At 38.7% G+C, this 19055-nt stretch overlaps 1 protein-coding gene across 1 annotated transcript; it reads left to right on the forward strand.

Annotated features, from left to right (window-relative positions):
- The first annotated feature begins 3523 nt into the window (after positions 1–3523).
- Positions 3524–17119, forward strand: C1QTNF2 (C1q and TNF related 2). The gene is made up of 4 exons (XM_014059743.2): positions 3524–4216; positions 8749–8801; positions 9557–9808; positions 13194–17119. The coding sequence occupies exons 3-4, from the start codon at positions 9565–9567 to the stop codon at positions 13805–13807; spliced, it is 858 nt and encodes a 285-aa protein (XP_013915218.2). The 5' UTR covers positions 3524–4216; positions 8749–8801; positions 9557–9564; the 3' UTR covers positions 13808–17119.
- The last annotated feature ends 1936 nt before the right edge of the window (positions 17120–19055 follow it).

Here is a 19055-nt window from a genome sequence, read left to right on the forward strand (position 1 = left end):
ATTTCCTGGCTTTAGTATTTAATTTTAGAAGAAAAAAGTCATTTTGAAGTAATTCAAATGAATAGAATCAACTTGGCAGTAGTATACATTAGATTAATAATTTTTCCCTGCATAATGGGAAATTCCTACGGATACTTATTACTGCTGTTTTTTATTTGGCTGTCTTTTGGGCAAAGTTATCTCTCTGGTTATAATAGAAAGGCATTGCTGACAAGCGAGGGGATATATTTTATATACAGATAAAAATGCATTTGGACCCTCAAAAAGAAGATACAGAAAATAATAGAGAATATTTTGACATTTGTAATTGTAGCATAGACAAAAAGAGATCCCATTTTGAAATGTATTATTCCAAAAATATGTAAATATTTTTACATAAGCTTTTTATTGCCTCAGTTTTAATAAGTTAATAATTCCCTTATACTAATGTGTATATTTATTTATATTATCCAAGTATTGTTTTCCAGTGTTGTGCAAGATCTTACTAGTAGGTTAGACTCTTAGGAAAATTAGATTAATTTTAAAATCTGCAGGATCCATACTATCTTGTTTGAGGATTTTATCTGCAAAAGAAAATGTTTGTATTTCACACATTTCAAGTGCTTTGTTCTTGTCATCTGTTCTGAACTACACATTGAAAACCTCATCAAAATACTAAGTGTTTTAGATGCAAGAAAGCCAGCACACAACTAAGACTTGCAATACTGTACCAGGTTTTATACAAGAGAAAAAATGGGAAGAATAATAATTTTGCCCGGTAACCTTCATGGTAAAGTGGGTTTTCACTTTAAACTGAATTGTATTCTAGAAATGCTATTGATTTCTAGATCTGTCCAATTTTTGCATATCAAATGCAACCCAAAGGTTTTTCATTTCCTGTCGTATTTGGGTTTTTTCCTAGTTCAGTTCTCATCCCATGTGTTTCCACATAATCTTTTTAAAATCTTTTCTTTATTTTATACTGTAATTACTAACAGCAGGAAAACCTATCCACAGTCTACATCTACTTCGACGTCTCCTTAGTGAGTGTAGTAGGAGGCTGATATCCAAAACAGCATATCACCACCTGTAATTTTCCTAACACAAATCACAGGAGTTTATTTACTTACCACATAAATATTGGAATATGTTCTGGCATATTATGTTAATTGTAAAAAAAGGTAGTGCTAATTTTAAATATGAGCCCTGCTTTAGCCTAGATTAAATCGCAATGCTGTTCTGCTTCGCATCTGTGAACATTTCATTTTAACGGCTTTTAGTTAACCTAAACAGAGCAGCTAAAACCTGGCTTGCCTCATAAAAGTCTAATATAGACTAAGCTAAGCATTTTGTTTTGCTGTTAGAACAGTTTATAAGATCTCTTTTGGGACAGTGCACAAACGCTCCCAGATTTCATACGAAGCAAAAGCCAGCACAACATACTATGTTCCAGTAAAGAATATAGCTGATAATATTGTAGTTTGCAATGCTGGAACAAAACGGGCTAAGGCTGAGAAGCAGAGGGCAACTAAAAATAAATGCAATAAGGCACAGTCAAAGCATCCTGATGGTGAGCAGTCACTGATTTACCTCAAGGAACGACAAGCTAACAGACCACCAACATATGTTTTTGTCAGTTTTATTGTGCCATTTAATATCACACTTGAAAAAGGCAGCAAGAACCGGCATTATAGGAAATCTTCAACTCACAACCATTCCTTTAGTGACTTGAAGTTACAATGGTACTTTAAAAAGTGATATGACTTTTATACACAACCGTTGCAGCATCCCATGGTCACATGATCAAAATTTTGACACTTCGCAATTGGCATTTATTTATGAAGGTAGCAGTATTCCTTGCATTTCTTTAAACAAAAAAAATGCATTCAATATGGTTAAAGCTCTTGCAAAATGTGTGTATTTTATAAATGAAAGCTCTGTTTAAATAAAACTTTCTCCAAAATTTATGCATTAGGTTTGGAATCTTGCCACAAAAACATACAGGGAAGATTTCCTTAGAAGTATAGACAATAGACAGTATTTGTCACCTTGAGCATTTGCACAATTTTGTTTCGCTACAGTACATCACTGATCTTAAATACACTGCTCAAAAAACTAAAGGGAACACTTGAACAACACAATGTAACTCCAAGTCAATCACACGTCTGTGAAATCAAGCTGTCCACTTAGGTAGCAACACTAATTGACAATCAATTTCACATGCTGTTGTGCACATGGAATAGACAACAGGTGAGAAGGAATAGGCAGTTAGCAAGACATCCCCAATAAAGGAGTGGATCTGCAGGTGGTGACCACATACCACTTCTCAGTTCCTATGCTTTCTGGCTGATGGTTTGGTCACTTTTGAATGCTGGCGGTGCTTTCACTCTAGTGGTAGCATGAGACAGAGTCTACAACCCTCACAAGTGGCTCAGGTAATGCAGCTCATCTGGGATGGCACATCAATGCGAGCTGTAGCAAGAATGTTTGCTGTGTATGTCAACGTAGTGTCCAGAGCATGGAGGCGCTACCAGGAAACAGGCCAGTACATCAGAAGACGTGGAGGAGGCCATAGGAGGGCAACAACCCAGCATCAAAACCACTACCTCCGCCTTTGTGCAAGGAGGGACCCGAGGAGCACTGCCAGAACCCTGCAAAATGACCTCAAGTGGGCCACAAATGTGCATGTTGATGCTCAAACGGTCAGAAACAGACTCCATGAGGGTGGTATGAGGGCCCAACGTCCACAGGTGGGGGTTGTGCTTACAGCCCACCATGCAGGACGTTTGGCATTTGCCAGAGAACACCAAGATTGGCAAATTCGCCACTGCACTGGCTCCCTGTGCTCTTCACAGATGAAAGCAGGTTTACACTGAATACATGTGACAGACATGACAGTGTCTGGAGACGCTGTGGAGAATGTTCTGCTGCCTGCAACATCCTCCAGCATGACCGGTTTGGCAGTGGGTCAGTAATGGTGTGGGGTGGCATTTCGTTAGGGGGCTGCACAAACCTCCATGTGCTCGCCAGAGGTAGCCTGACTGTCATTAGGTACCAAGATGAGATCCTCAGACCCCTTGTGAGACCATATGCTGGTGCAGTTGGCCCTGGGTTCCTCCTAATGCAAGGCAATGCTAGACCTCATGGCTGGAGTGTCAGCAGTTCCTGCAAGATGTAGGCATTGATGCTATGGACATGTCTCGCTCCATCCACCAACGCTACGTTGCACCACAGATTGTCCAGGAGTTGGGGGATGCTTTAGTCCAGGTGTGAGAGGAGATCCCTCAGGAGACCATCCGCCACGTCATCAGGAGCATGCCCAGGCATTGTAAGGAAGTCTTACAGGCATGTGGAGGCCACACACGCTACTGAGACTCATTTTGACTTATTTTAAGGACATTACATCAAAGTTGGATCAGCCTGTAGTGTTTTTTTTCCACTTTAATTTTGAGTGTAACTCCAAATCCAGACCTCCATGGTTTGCTAAATTTGATTTCGATTGATAATTTTTGTTGTCAGCACATTCAACTATGTAACGAACAAAGTATTTAATAAGAATATTTCATTCATTCAGATCTAGGATGTCTTATTTTTGTGTTCCCTTTGTTTTTTTGAGCAGTGTATATGATGCCTGCACCTGTTGAAATTTGGCAAAATTGTTAGGAACAGAGTTAGAAATACTTGTGTGCTAGATTAAAGGCTACCTGCTGACCACTAATGAGTAATGGTTCTCCACCTTAAAGACTTTAAGACATGTGGACTGTCCAAGGAATTCTCCGAGTTGAACTCCACATATCTTGGTTTCTAAGATTGGAAAACATTGGTTAGCATCACTAGGTAGCATGTTGAAGACAAGTAGCTCCCGATCCTTGGAACTCTGCCCAGAACACAGGGGGAGAAGGGATTTCTCCAAGCATTTAGCCACATGTTTGGAGGGTTTTCTTTCCTGTCTCACGTGACTTGTGACTCGAGGCAGACGCTGAAACACATTACACAATAATCAAAAAATGCCTCTGGCAAAGCTGAGCCAAAAAAACAAGCTGCTGGAAGAAACTGGGATGCAAATGCAAGGCAGCCGCTTCAGCAAACTATATTTGAGAAGGCACGCTTCATTTAAAAGAATACTTTGTGACAATAACTCCCAACAAAAGTGGACAACAAGGTCCGGCTGAAGAACATTTAAGATTCAGCAGATTTCCGACTGGATGTCAGACTCTGCTTGAAGAAAGTAGTGCTGGTAAGTAGTATTTTATTTTTGACTTCCTTAGACCGTCTTTTAAGGAGGGCTTTCAGCCAGAGGCTATGCAAGCTAAAAGTATGGGAAATTTACTGCTAAAGTAAGCGTGCCACCTTAAAACGGTTGATTTCTTGAGGTTTGTATGGCACTGACAGGACATGGGGAGACAAAGTGCAGTGCAAAAATGCTGAGTTTTAAAGTTGCTGTTGCAGTTGTCTGTTGTGCAAAAAAAAAGTGCCAAGGAATCACTGGAATTGTGACGAGGTCACACATGATCAATGACAAAGGGTGAAGTTCTGATGAGCTGAGTTTTGAAATTGAAAAGATAAAAGTGAGGCAGCCAATTTGCACGTTTCTCTCATTGAACTCCACCAATGATTTGTCTTGGATTCTTCTCACTCATAAACAACCCATTTGATTTCAACCAAGAAGCTGTTTTCAAAATAAAAGGTATAACCCCCCAAAATAACACCACCAAATCTTTGCTGTTTCTATGGAAGGGATAAAATTAATCCGGAACTAAAATATTCATTTTAAGTAATTAAATAGTAACACTAAGAGAACAATTGCCACCAAAAAAAAATAGCCAGAGGGATGTTTGACGTGGCTTTTGTGATACAAATGAAAAGGAGCTTCCTTTCTAGTAAGATCCATCTGTTACCCATTAGCTGTAAAAGAGAGAAGGTTAAAAAACAGCAGATAGGCTTGCCTTCCATAACTATTCACTCCATTTTAAAACTGGGTTTATCTTTTCCCATGCCTTCGGCCAACAAATTTGATACAACACTTTTCCCTCCACATACTCACCATTCAACTGGTCAATCTCTTGGACTTTCTAACTGCTCTTGGGCATATCCTGTCTCCTTCTCCTTCCCTCCCCATCTCAAGGGAAGAGGGAGGGGTTAAACTGGAAGCTAGTAAAATACAGTCCATCCCATTTCCCCCCTTCTTCCTTCCCCTGCAAAAAAAGAATTGGCAGGGTTGAAGTTTCCCCCAAACTGGTGCCAATCCTATTACAGTAGTAATTTCTCAGATTTATGAAGGAATATATGCTTACCTGTTCAAATGTGCCTTGCATTTTTTTCTTATTGCTTTCTACATTTGAATTTTAGGAAACCAAAGCAACATTGTGTGTGAGTGTGCTGTCCAAAATTAATACCATGACACATATTACTATATTTTTCCCAGTAAAAATCATCCCAAAATTTACACATTGTTCATTGCGTAGTTTATGAAACATTAAAATACAATGATAATCTAAGAGAATATAAACATTGGTGTCACCAGATCAGACACCACATGGTTTGAGGTCCTGGGCAATCAAGCACATGGGCAAGACAGAGAGAGATTTATACCCTCTCTTGGGCCCTGCTTTAGAGTTTCCTGTTCCCGTGTAAGGGCAGGTATCCTGATTGGTTGTCAGACTCATGGGGCCATGCAGGGGTAACTTTGTAGGTTGTCTTGAGTCCAGGCTTGGTTGAACCTTTCTGGGTGATGCAATATTCCCAGGTGCCATGTGATGAGATGGGTAGAGGGCTAATCCTAGTAAATCCTGAGGGTAAAGATTTTTTGTTTTGTAGATAAGCTGGCCCAGTTTTTTAGTCTTGTAGATAGGTTGGCCCAGTCTTGCTGGGGCTATTAATAAGTGGGGGGGGGGCTGCTTTCCAAGAGCATGTTTCTCCTTTTCTTATTCAGGGAGGTATAATATTCTGCCTTTTTAATATTTCCTAGATTATTTCATTCTTTTAAGAGAGGGGTGGGTGCTAACTTCCTACAATCTAGCATCTATTCCATGTCATTCTTGTAGTCTCTTATCTGTAAGTCCACTTTCAATTCAGTTTGTCTTGTCAAATAAAATGTGTTCCTTTAGAGACATTCTATCAACAGAGGAAGACATTTCTGTTGTCATTGTAGTAACTTCTGACTCCATTATTTAACAATATCCTTCAATATTTCCATATAATTTATACTAAAATCTCATTTCAAATTAATCTGGATCTTTAGTCCATTTGTAATTTTCTAAAATCAGTTAAAATCAACTTTTTGCTGTTTATTTCAAAAAACGTTTAAGTTCTTAAAGCTTGTTGTTAAAAATGTCTTTCATTAAGGATTGAAGGCAAACTCATCTGGTCTTTTCAGACTTGTCAATCCAAAGGTTCCTAGTAGCTGAAAAGCAGTTAATAAGTAATTTCCAAATGTTATTAGAAAAGGAAGCATGCAAATTCTCTGCTCTTTCAAAGGTGCTGATCACAATTTGAACAAGATGACTATTCCCTCATCACCTAGTGCTCAAAATCTGCAGAGACCACTGCCTCGCAGTCTCCTCATGAGGAGAAACTGTCTGGAGCACCTTTTGATGACCTTCCATCCTTTCTTTTGTCTGGAGAGGTTCAAAGTGCTGAACTAATAACCAGTTGTTTGTTCTTGGTCATACTCATCAGCTACACTTTTTGTGTAGCTGCAATAGTCTACCAAATACTATTTGTGATATTCTACCAAATTTCAAAGGCATCCATATTCTTCTTCTTATGCTTCTTCAAAGAGATTTCAGCCATTTTCCAAGTATGAATGACTGCACTTGTATGGACACTGATATGAAGGTGCTCCATGCTGATAACTTGTCATTCAGATTCTGAAAATAGACCTTCTCTAGAAGAAGAGTCTACCTGGGGGATAGGAGGACTGCTGTAACTGCTCATTTATGTTCCTGAGTGTGTGTCAGGAGAAGATGAAAACACTACTTTGAAACTGGAGCCACAAAGGATGAATTTGGGCTGCCACTACATGGAGATAGGATAATTGCGACATCAAAAGGACATCACATCTAAAACCAATTAGCAGGCCATCTTTATACCACAATTCACAGGACATCAGTATGAGTTCATATGAATCACACATTTTTACATACATATGAACCATACAACCATATATTTTTCTGACCCTGATACTTTAGAATAAAAACAGTAACCTGTTAATGCTGTACTCTGTAAGTTGTTTGTTCTCCTTTCCCAGCTCAGGGTATAGACATTGGTTTTAAGTCTTTGATAGCCATGGGAAAAACAGATGTTTTCTTTCTTATTCTAAATTCTAGCTAGCAAGTTTGTGTTTGAAGTCTAGTGGTTTACTAATGTTTATTTCAACTCTCTGATTGATTCAGAGAGCATCCAAGAGAGCTCTAATACTTTAGAACATATGGGGGAGGACTTGGCACCCCCCTGTACTATTTTTCATGATTTTGGTATGTACAACATAAAATAGAGGAAAATATTGGAGACTAGTCTAAAAACAAATATCATTTTCAGGGCTCATTTAATCATTCTCTTTCCGTTTCCCACTCTCCTGTGTGGTCTAAATTATACATATTTTTAAATGGTGGAATTATGTACATAAAAATAATTCATAACACATTTTTCCAGAAAGCTATTTGCAGTGAGGAAACACATCAGAAATTCTGCTTGATCTCCATTGCTCCCTTTCCCTGAAGACATACAGTTTTTTCATTCCTAATTCTCCCAGATTAAGCTATTCTAGGAAGTGATTATACTCTGATTTTATATTGTGTGATTTAAACTTAAACCTCCTCCCTTTAACTTGGAGTCAGAAAATTGCATCCAAGTGCATCCTTTTTTTAAAAAAATGTGAGATCTCTTTCTCTGTGTGATATACACACATTTATATATCCGTGTCTCTTTCTCCATGATCTCCACTCTATCTGATGGTCATTAGTTTGCCTGTCCCAGTTGTAAGCAAATTTTTCATGTCCTAAAAAAATGTTCTCACCCTTCCGATGGTCAATACTCTCGATGACTCACTCCCAGGCCAATGCAATTTTCTTCTTGCTGCATAAAGCTAAATATTTTGTTACAGAAATTGCCCAATCTAAGACAGAAATAACAACAAAGGAAGTAGAGCCTGTGTCGGGTGCCAGTTCTGCTGCTCCCCCTTCCTCATATCTAGTCTGACAATATCATTTCAGGACCTAATAATATTTTTCACACCTTTACAAATTGATGTATTTATTTACCTTCCAATATGATACACGCTATTACTTTCTATCAGTGCCCCACTATTTTCTGCATGTATTATTTCATTCATTTGTTGATTAATTTACCTCCCTCATTTTTGAAGAGGCCACAAAGGATACTTGGGATCTCCCACTACTTTTATATGTTCATCATGACACTATGAGGTTGGACACTGAGAAAGAGTGAAGGGCCCCAAATTATCCATGAGCTCTCGGGTTGAGAAGGGACTTGAACCTAGATGTTCCCATAACTTTGGTCACTGCATTATGCTGGGGTAGTCTCAGTATACTAGTCAGGTAGGTTAGCCTCATTCTACAAAGGAAAAAAAAGAAAGAAATTGGTGCAAATCTGAAATAAGTGCAGGAGTGAGATTTCTACCAGTTCGGCTTGGTTCGGGCGAACCGCTAGCTCCAAAGAGCACCTGAGAGCGAACCGGTTCGCTCCGATCTTCAGGTGGGCCCGCCCGCCTGCCCCTTGGCTATACTCATATATTTCCTTGTTTTTTAGCCCAGCTGATAGGCGTGGCAGAGCCAATTGTCGTGCCTCAGCTGCAGTAGAAGGTAAGTTCTATAGCTTTGTTTTAACCCACTGCGCATGCGCGAAGTGTGCATTTGGCACGTACATTAGCAAAGCAAGAGCGCAAAGCTCACAAGCAGCAAACCGGTTGTTAGGCCGGTTGAATCGCACCACTGAATAAGTGGGGAAGCCTTTCAGCCTTTCAGACAAGCAGACACCGTTATTACTCATTTTAAAAAGGCAACTATAAGAACAAATTTCAATAAGAGCTCTTCCAAACTTTCCCTTTTGTTTTGTACCTTGTGGCTTTAAAAAACAGACTTGCTAAAGAAAAATTCCACTATTTGCATAAATCAGCTATCCAATGGAGAGAGTGGATTTGTATGTTACTACTTAACAATTCCTTGGGAAATGACCATTATTAATCACATAATCCACTTCCTTTAATTTCTTCATTTCATATTAATGCGTTGGTGGATCTATGCTTCTAACTCTGATAATATTGCATGTGTCGTATTATATGGGCTCTAGCGCTGTACGTAAAAGCTGCTACCAGAATAGATAATCCTGAAATGCCAAGACTCCTTCTGTGTGTGTGTGTGTGCGCGCGCGCGTGTGCTTTCTGCAGCAGTTTATCAAAACCACCCTTCTGAAAAGATTTTAGGATGCATTCCTAGTTCCTCGGACCCCCACCTTAAATGTTAATTACGTAACATGTTCCACTCCTGTAATGCTCCTGCCAGCCCTAGATGTTTCTTGCAACATGCACACATTGTTGCTTCTGTTTCATTTCTTGCAGGCATCACCATGATCTTCCTTTTTCTGGTTGCCTGGATTGCTCCCTGTATAGTTAATCAATTTCTCAGTAGCTTTGCCAAAGCAGACGTTCAGAAAAATTCCAAGCAAGTAATCTGCAGTGTGCTAGGGCCACAAGGCCCTCCAGGTGCTCCCGGAGCACCAGGTCCTCCTGGGAATATAGGAAGGATGGGTTTGCCAGGAAAAGATGGAAAAGATGGAGAAGATGGACAGAGAGGAGAGCCAGGGGATGAAGGTAAGAGATGGCTTCTTTTTCAAGATATTTTTCTACCTCAGAAGGAATCCAAAAAAGAATGGGAAAAGCTAAATCAGCCATTACAGTACTCAGTCCATTTTCTTTCATAAGACTTTCCTACGTAGTAGCTCTCTCCAAAATCAAATTAAGAAAGAATGTCATTTTTAAATATATTTGAACAACCGAAGTCTTAGTTATGGCATCTTAGTGGAATTTAATATTTCAGAAGTCCATAATCATAACTTATGATAGAGGTGCAACAAATGTCATTTAGAGACTTCGTACAGCCCACCAGAGTTACTCTTTTATGGTATCCCAAAACGTCCCAGAGCAGCTGGGGCTGAAACTTTAGATTTTTGGGGAGTGGAGTTTAATAGCAAAATGTTTTTTCCCCCAGATTTATAGTTGTTTAAAGCAAGGATCCCCAACTGAGAGCACAGCTCCACTTGCACAAGCAGCAGGCAAGCACGTGCACACATAAAGCTCCATTTGCACAAATGAAATGGGTTCATCCTCTCTCCTGCCACCACCACCAGTCCACAAAGCCAGAAATATTGGGAACTACTGGTTTAAGGCATATATCATGTTTTTTAAAAAAAAATACTCTTTCCCAAACCAGGTTTTGAACCTGCTCATTTTGGGAACCATGTGACTACTATGAAAAGTGTCTCATGGTCCTCCACGTGACAGGTACATTCACCAATTATAGGTTGCACAATGAACTATTGGCTTGAATTAGCATGTTAATTAGCATTAACATGCTAATTCAAGCTTTAACAGGGATTAACCCCTTTTACAAACCATAATGGCTTGTTTACACATGAGTTTGCACTTCATATTCAAGCACATTGTGGGATCCCCTGACTATAAAACATAGATATCATTGACGACTGGTCTATTCCAGGAGTGTCAAACTCAAGGCCCAGGAGAGCCAGATCAGGCCCTCTGCGTGCTTAGATCTGGCGTGCGAGGCCGCCCTGGAAAGAGCAAATGACTGGCCCGTGGTGCTTTTGCCAGCGAAAGCGGAGCGCAAGAGGGCCACAGGGATCCCTCCCGAGCCCCCTTTATGCTGGCAGAGGGTTGCAGGAGGCCATCGCAGCAGAAAACAGAGCTCAGGAGTCTGTTTTCACTGGCAGAGTGCTCAGGCCACCACAGGCACCCCCGACACGAGCGATGTCAAGCCACACCTAATCTGGCTACACCCACAATGCCACACCCTAGGAAGTCAAAAACCACCCTGATGCAGCCCTCAATGAAATTGAGTTTGACACTCCTGGTCTATTCTACATTTCCATCAGAAATGAGATGAGTGGTAGGATGGTAAACGGTAAGATAACTCCTTACCTTTAAACAGCAAGTAAAAACAGCCTGTCCAGGTATATCTTTGAAGGAGGGAAACAAAATGACCAAAGAAGGCTTTTTGGGTGTTCTGTATTTTTACAAAGCTTTTTATCAGTTGGGCAAGTTGGGCCAGCTTTAGATAGTTCAGTTCATGTTTTGGGGGAAAAGAAACCCAATACAATATAAATTAAATGAAACTGACACAGATATTAATATTCCTTCTGGCTCCTAGGCCTTCTCGGGGATGATATAGAGGAGAAGGATTGTGTCTGGAATAATGAGGCCAAATTGGGCTGTAATTGTGTTGTCTGGCTGACTTTGTTTATAAATAGAAATTATCTAACTCTTGGTTAGATGGAACATAAACTTCCTGCCAGCAGGACTCCTACCCATTAACAAAAATCAGGAGCAGCCTTTTTGCAGCTTTTTGGACTATTAAATGTTATAAGGCCCATGTTTTTGTCAGATGTAGTTCACTTTATCAGATGCACAGAGCAACTGGACTAATGAAGGATTAAAACTGGAATATATATTTTTTCATCCTAGTGTTTTTCTGTAAGTGCAGGGTCTACTTTTTTCAGATCAACCAAGTGTTGATCCTTTGATTGCAACAGAAATTAAACTACTGGCTTAACACCACAGCTGAGGTCATAGGCTAAGAGAGAGTGACTGGCCCAAAGTCACTCAGCCAGTTTTCATGCCTGTGGTGGGACTAGAACTCACAGTCTCTCAGTTTCTAGTCAGGTGCCTTAACCACCACTTAAACTGGCCCTCAAATGATTTATGAGTTTAATATAGGATTTAAATTGGGACAAGATGGGGAAAACAGGATGTTTATGGAAATACAGCTTACATGCAGGACAAATTACAGCTCATTTACCAATGAACAAGTGTAATATTTGTTTTTATTGAGACCTTCTGAGAAAACTTAAAACCTTTTGGTGTAGATTCAGCAATCTCTCACTCAACTGTGTTGGCAAAAATTTGTTTGTTTCCAAAATGGCCACATGTAATCTTTATTAAAAGTGTACGCTTTTTAATAAAAAAAATGTTTCTCGGAAAAGATCAGACTCCTCCTGATTTTCAGCTATCATATTGTAAATTAACATGGTGTTTCTTCTAACAAGCTGGCCTGCTTGTTAGAAGGAGCTTAGAAGGGACTTTGAAATCCATTGAGTGTTGTACTTATACTAGATTTTCACAAATTACATTCTTCCTCCTAAAAATTATTCTCCAGAAGGATTCAAAAAAATGAGGGTGTGGAAAGCAGAAGAATTGGCAAGAAGAATTTCCCACCCCACCCCCTTTCAGAGAGTGGAAATTGTTGAATGCAATTTCACTTGGGATCCTTCCATTTGCGCCAAAATGCTGGTCCAACCCCTAATTAGCATACAAACAGGGAGTAATAACTGCAAATATGAGCAATAATTCAATTGGGAGTTTTAGCAAACAGTTACTGCTTCTTATGTTGTATTTTTCTGCTAGAGAGATTCTACTTTTTTTTTTTTACTAAATTCCATTATAAAATCAAAGGAAAAAACAAAAGTACAAAGAGAGAAGGAAAAAAGTAATGACTTCTGGCTTTGTTTGAGACAGTAGATTACAAAAAAGAATTCGTATTAAACATATTGATTCCAATCCCACAGAACAATAAGCCAGAATTTTTAAACCGTGGTTTGTTCATCAAGCTGCAGTGGTTTCATTTATACATTCGGTAATAGCTTAGATATCATGACAAGCCCAGAACAAAACAAACTCTATTGTAGCTTTGCAGGATGCGAGAATCCATTTCCCCCCCTTTTTTTTCTTTCAAGTACCTATCTAGAAGAGAGTATATTTTCTCCACGTTTTCTAATGGAATGACTAGGACAAAAGAAATGGGGATACTGCTCCCATAAAATAATGCAGTTCAAAACCTCCCAATAGACAAACCTTTTTTTAATGCTTCCTGGGTTGCAGAAACAGTTTTGGTCCTCTGGTTGCTATGTCCAAAAGATCCATGAGTCCCTTGTGTGATACTCATTGAGGTTGTGTTTTCTCGTAGGTACCCAAGGCAGGACAGGAAATCCAGGCCGGCCAGGATCAAAAGGGAAACCAGGAGCCATTGGCAAAGCTGGTCTCCGTGGTCTAAAAGGGCCCAAGGGCCCCACTGGAAAAAGCGGGGGCCCTGGAAAGAAAGGGCCCCGAGGAGCCCTAGGAGACCTTGGGATGTCTGGTCCTTGTAAATGCAACGCCAAGAAAGCCAAATCAGCTTTCTCTGTTGCTGTGACCAAAAGTTACCCAAAAGAGAGACTGCCCATCAAATTTGACAGGATCCTCATGAATGAAGGTGGAAATTACAATGCTTCCAGCGGGAAATTTATATGCAACATCCCCGGTGTCTATTATTTCACTTATGATATCACACTGGCCAATAAACATTTGGCTATTGGGCTGGTGTGTAATGGTCAGTACAAGATAAAGACATTTGATGCCAACACTGGGAATCATGACATTGCTTCTGGATCGACAATCCTTTCCCTAAAACAGAAGGATGAGGTGTGGCTGCAGATATTTTACTCGGAACAGAATGGGCTGTTCTATGATCCCTACTGGACAGATAGCATTTTTACTGGCTTTATGATATACGCTGATCAGGATTATCTCAATGATCTATAAAGGGGACTGCCAACTATTGAGCCTTTGCTGAAACAATCAAAATATCATGTAACAGAACAATGTTCCAAATTCCACAGTGTCTTCATCAGGCTGAATTATTGATCAAAACCTAGGAAGCAGGTGAGAAAAGTAACAGAAAAATTGTAAAGTAGAGGAAAATTATTTTCTATCATAGGAAGTTGGGGCATGTGTGAGAAATGGTGCAGAGATCTGCGAGGAAAATATCTGATGGATCTCACATCCTTCCATGTATAAAAGAGAGAATTCTAAATTCAGAAAGGCTTTGATCACTTGTGTCTGTTCTGGGGACACTGGAACCCAAGCAGATAACTGACGGTAGTGAAATTTGCCTATGGCTTTCCAAAATTTTATACTAAAATATTGCTAGGTATGATTTTTTTACTGAAGAAAAACATTGGCATATTCTTGCTTCCTTGCTTCAGCTGACCCGAAAGCCTATTATCAGGCAGAAGATTTTTATGTATCTCTGCGTACCAGAAGCAGAAAAATAAGAACTCCTCCCAAGTAAATAATGCATATGTCCATCAAAGTAATAATATAGCAGACAATGGGAAAAGGTACAAAGGTTTTGTGAATTCAGCTCAAAAGTGTGTCTTTTTTAAAAGATGAACCGTTTCATTCGGACACAAAATAAATATATATTTTGGTAGCTTTTTATATGTACTGATGTTTTATCCTGATAGTTCTTGCATATCTAAATTGGTAAGGGGAGGGGAGCAGAAACTCAGCAAAGTATTGGCCAAATAACCTACCACCATTCTGAAGCTTCACAACAGTGCTCACTGCACAAGGCCATTCAGAAACTAAACAGGTAGTGGCCTCTTTACTCTCCTTTGTGCAAAATGCTGACCCAGAAATACAATTTTGAATTAATTAAAGCTGTTTTCAAAACAGAACTAAAGGAATATTTTAGCCCATGTTCTTAATGCACACTTGCAAATAACTGAAACATCAGATGATTTTCAATTTGTATGTCTTAAGTTTTGGAAATTTGTATCTTCTGTAAATATAAAAAGCTTGTTGCCTCTCATATTTCCTGGGGCTCTTTGAAGTGTGCGACTAATAATGCATTCCAGATGAATCAAGATTGAGGCAGGGGAATGTTGTCCCCCACAAACTAGAGGTGGCATATTAACTTTTACAATGGAAAGATTCCCATACATATACATATGTGGGTGACAAAGCTACAACTACTTTAAAATTGTCTGATTTTTTTCAAGCTTTTAGCTACATCAGTACGTCCTTTTGGAAACTGCAGAATTCTACAACAAGCATTTAAATTCAAAGTAAGAAACTCTGTATCAGTTAATATTCATATTCTTATCTGAAGTGCTCTGACTGCAGGAAAAGATATGTTTCATATTTTCTTCTTTGATGTGAGCTCTACTTCCTACAATCTTTCAAGCACATTGAAAAGATTTCACTATTACTCATAAGCACATGAATAAAGATCTTGGCTAGACTAGACATCTGTGCTATTGGCATGCAAGGTGACTTACCTTTAAAGCAACCTAGAAGGCTTCTCCTGAGTATTCCAAGATTCTGTTGTTTTGACAGTTGGGCAGTTGTGAGATGTTGTCAAGAGATCAACTTAGAAGGAGTTTGCCTTTTTTACTGATCTCATGTTTGGTAACTATTTCAGTTATTTTCTCTCTCACGCACACACACTATCCTTTTAAAAGTCATAGGCAATGACACTTTTATGTTACTTAGTAGTACTGGTATGTGTATATTAGTATTAAGTACTACTGTTTACATTTGGTGAGTTGCTAAGTGTAGCTATAATCTCTTCTCTACATTGTTATGAATCAACCTTACAAATTTACAAGAGAAGCTGTGTGCAAGTCAGCACTATAATGAAACTCTAGAAGGTAATGTATAATGTACCCAACACCACCTTTGTCGATCCTGGAACTTTTAACTGCATAGTCTTCTTAGAAAAAATAATTTTAAGAGCTGTACTCTAATGAAGATCTTGAGAAAGGTAGATCCTATCAATCTCCATGTCATAAAGTGATTTGTACCCTCAGCAACTACTGTACAGATCTTCAGATAATCTGTCTCCAGGTTGACCCTTCAGGTTTGTTAATGGTTCATCCTTCAATAATTGAGACCATCTACCTTGTTGTTGGCCATCTCTTTTTTCCCATCCATCTTTCCAAGCAATGAAGACTTTTTCAAGGGATCCAAGTCTATGTATAATATCAATGATATTGTTTAGATAGTTTAGTTTGGTGATAAGATTACAGCTAAGAGTTTTGGCTTCTTGCAACTACTAATTAGAATACTCTGCCATACCAATACATGGTATGATAGATAAAAATCTAACAATGTTTGGGATATAAATTGTCTTCATTTACTGTATATACTTTCAGGGCATATTGCTGTGCAATAAGGCCAAAATGAAAAAAAAGTAGTATGTTATTGTTTTTTTCTAATACTTTCATGATATTGTGCTGGAACTCTATGTTTAGATGTGAAGAAACTACCCTGTTTCCCTCAAAATAAGACTTTCCCAGATAATAAGCCCACTCGGGCTTTTGAGCGCATGCGCTAAAATAAGCCTTCCCCAAAAAAATAAGTCCTCCCTGAAAATATTGCAACATAGCAGCAGCCATGAGGTCACCATGCTCGCCACCTCCTGCACCTCAAAAATAATAAGACCTCCCTGAAAATAAGGCCAAGCACTTATTTCAGGGGTCAAAAGAAAATAAGACCCTGTCTTATTTTGGGGGAGACACGGTAATAGATGTGGATATATTCTATGTTTAAGCATGAATAAACTGCCTTATAGGTATTTTTATTCCTGCATGTTTTGTTATCTACACATTTTGCTTTACAATACACATACTTTGATTTTTTTTCAGCCAGTATTTTTGGACAAAAAAGCTCTGAAATGTAAGAAGTATAACTTTCTCTCATCTAATATCCTCCAGGACTACACTCTGATTTTCATCAGTCAATATGCCAGATTGGCTGCAGACATGTAGTCCAACACATCTGACGGGCATATGTTGAGAAAGTCTGTTCTATACCTCATTATTTTTGAGAGTTTAGGAATGTATCAAAAGAATATTGGTTCAAAGATATATTCAAGGCTTTCGTGATATATCTCATTTTCATCTGTATATAGAAGTATTATGATTGTGGAAAGAAAAAAAAATCATATATTAACATTTACCTGTCCATTTTATGCAAAAAATGATAATACACTAATCTAGTGTGAAAATATTTGATGTTCTTGCACAAATTAAAAATGTTATTTGAGAATATCTCATGAATAACCCAGAAGTAAATGTACATATGCTGTCATTTGGTTCATTGTTGACATTATTGTCTTTATCTAATTTTAAATATTATGTTCTCAATTGTGATTAAAAAACCACTGATGAGAAAAAGTAAAAAAGAATCAGTTCACTGGTGTTGCAATTCAAACTTGCTCTATATTTTATCCCTCTATCCTGCCTTAGAATGTATGAAACTGGTAGTTGTGGAGGTAAATTAGAATGTCTGATCCAAAACATAAATCATGAAATAATTTATCAACTCATACATATAATCCCAATAACAAAGTTACTTTCTATGAATATGTCAGTATTCCTCACTAAAAGGAATATTTTCCATTTGGGTCAGTCTTCTTAAATCTCTCTCATTGACCTTCTATAGGTAGTCCTTGACTTATAACAATTGGGACCAGAATTTCCACTGCTTAGCAAAGCAGTTGTTAAGTAAGTTGTGCCTGATTTTATGATATTTTTGCCTTAGTTAAGTGAATCCTTGCAGTCATTAAATGAATCCAGCTTCCCCCATTGACTTTGCTTTTTGGAAGCCAGCTGGGAAGGTTGCAAATGGCAATCACTTGACCCCAGAACACTGCAATTATTGTAAAATACATGCCATGCACTCAAATTTTGATTGTGACTAGGGGGAGGCTGTAATAGGCATAAGTGTGAAGACCAGTCATAAGTCACTTCTTGCACTATTGTTATAACTTTGAATGGAAACAAAATGAATGGTTGTAAGTTGAGGACTGCCTCTATTTCTCAGCAATAACCTATCCATTCTATCCTTTTGTCTGTCCAATGATTGGCAAATGAACAAGACTGCCAAATAAAGGACAACCCAAATCTACAGTCTCTTCCTGCTTGCATCCATTCATAGTATAAACATGCCCTGGCTATCTATAATTATCTATTTTACCATTCCTGTCCCTAGACTTAGGGGCAGCTTGAAAGTAGCATTATATCTCCTCCTAGATCCTTCAAAGTAGCATTATATCTCTTTTATTGCCATATCATCCAGGAACAGCTTCAGGGTGTATAAAATTGTTGGAATTTTTCACTAATTCTGTAGGGAAGTCAAGTGACTGGACAATGACTGTGAAGAGAAGCAATAGGTAGGTTAGAAATCGACAATAGCCAGGTTCCTGTTAGTATAGTTTGCTGTATAGATTCAAGGATGGTGGAGATAGCACTCAACAGTGAGAAAATGCCTCAAGGAGTATTAACTATAAAGACTCTTCTCAATCAAATTTATAGACATCAACATCAGTAAGTAATGCCCCTCCCTTGCACATTCCAAGTTGGCTATCTGCAATAAGATACCAACCTTAAGTCTGAACTAATTTACTGCATTGGCATTAGACTGAGATAAATCCTTAAGACTCAATATCTAAGAATTTGCTGTTGGTCATATTGAAAACTAGTTTGGTGTATTGTAAGGGTTAAGGCTCTAGGTTCTAGAAACACAGAGATCAAATCCCATCTTAAGCACCAAGCCAGCTGGGTGATTTTGGGCCAGTCACTTTCTCTCCGCTCTAGGAAGTAGACAAGGACATTCCCCAAAAAACTTGCCAAGAAAACTGCAGTCACCAAGAGTTAAAATTGACTTGAAGGCACCTCTTCCCAAATGGCCATGAGTATCAACTGTAAAGCTGAGCCCCCACTATTGCAAAATGTCTGGATATTAAGCATGTTTTTACAGCCCTTCAAGAGAAGCCAAGTCAGAGAGCAGACCCAAGAATGATTGCAACTCTTATTTTATTCATATTAGCTATAGTAACTGAATCTTAAAAGCCTGTGTTTTCTCTACCCTCCTCCTCAACTCAAGACAGTTAAGGCACAACTAGTTTAAGTTTTCTAATTGTCCTACACTAAAATGTTTTTTAAATGGATGTCAAGCAGTTTCTCCAAGATCATTCCTGTGTTCCCTGCATTTAATATCAGGT

This window comes from Thamnophis sirtalis, unplaced genomic scaffold, assembly GCF_051295495.1.
Source record: "Thamnophis sirtalis isolate CommonGarterSnake01/CBP01778 unplaced genomic scaffold, rThaSir2_p1.2 scaffold_3, whole genome shotgun sequence".
Taxonomy (NCBI): Eukaryota; Metazoa; Chordata; class Lepidosauria; order Squamata; family Natricidae; genus Thamnophis; species Thamnophis sirtalis.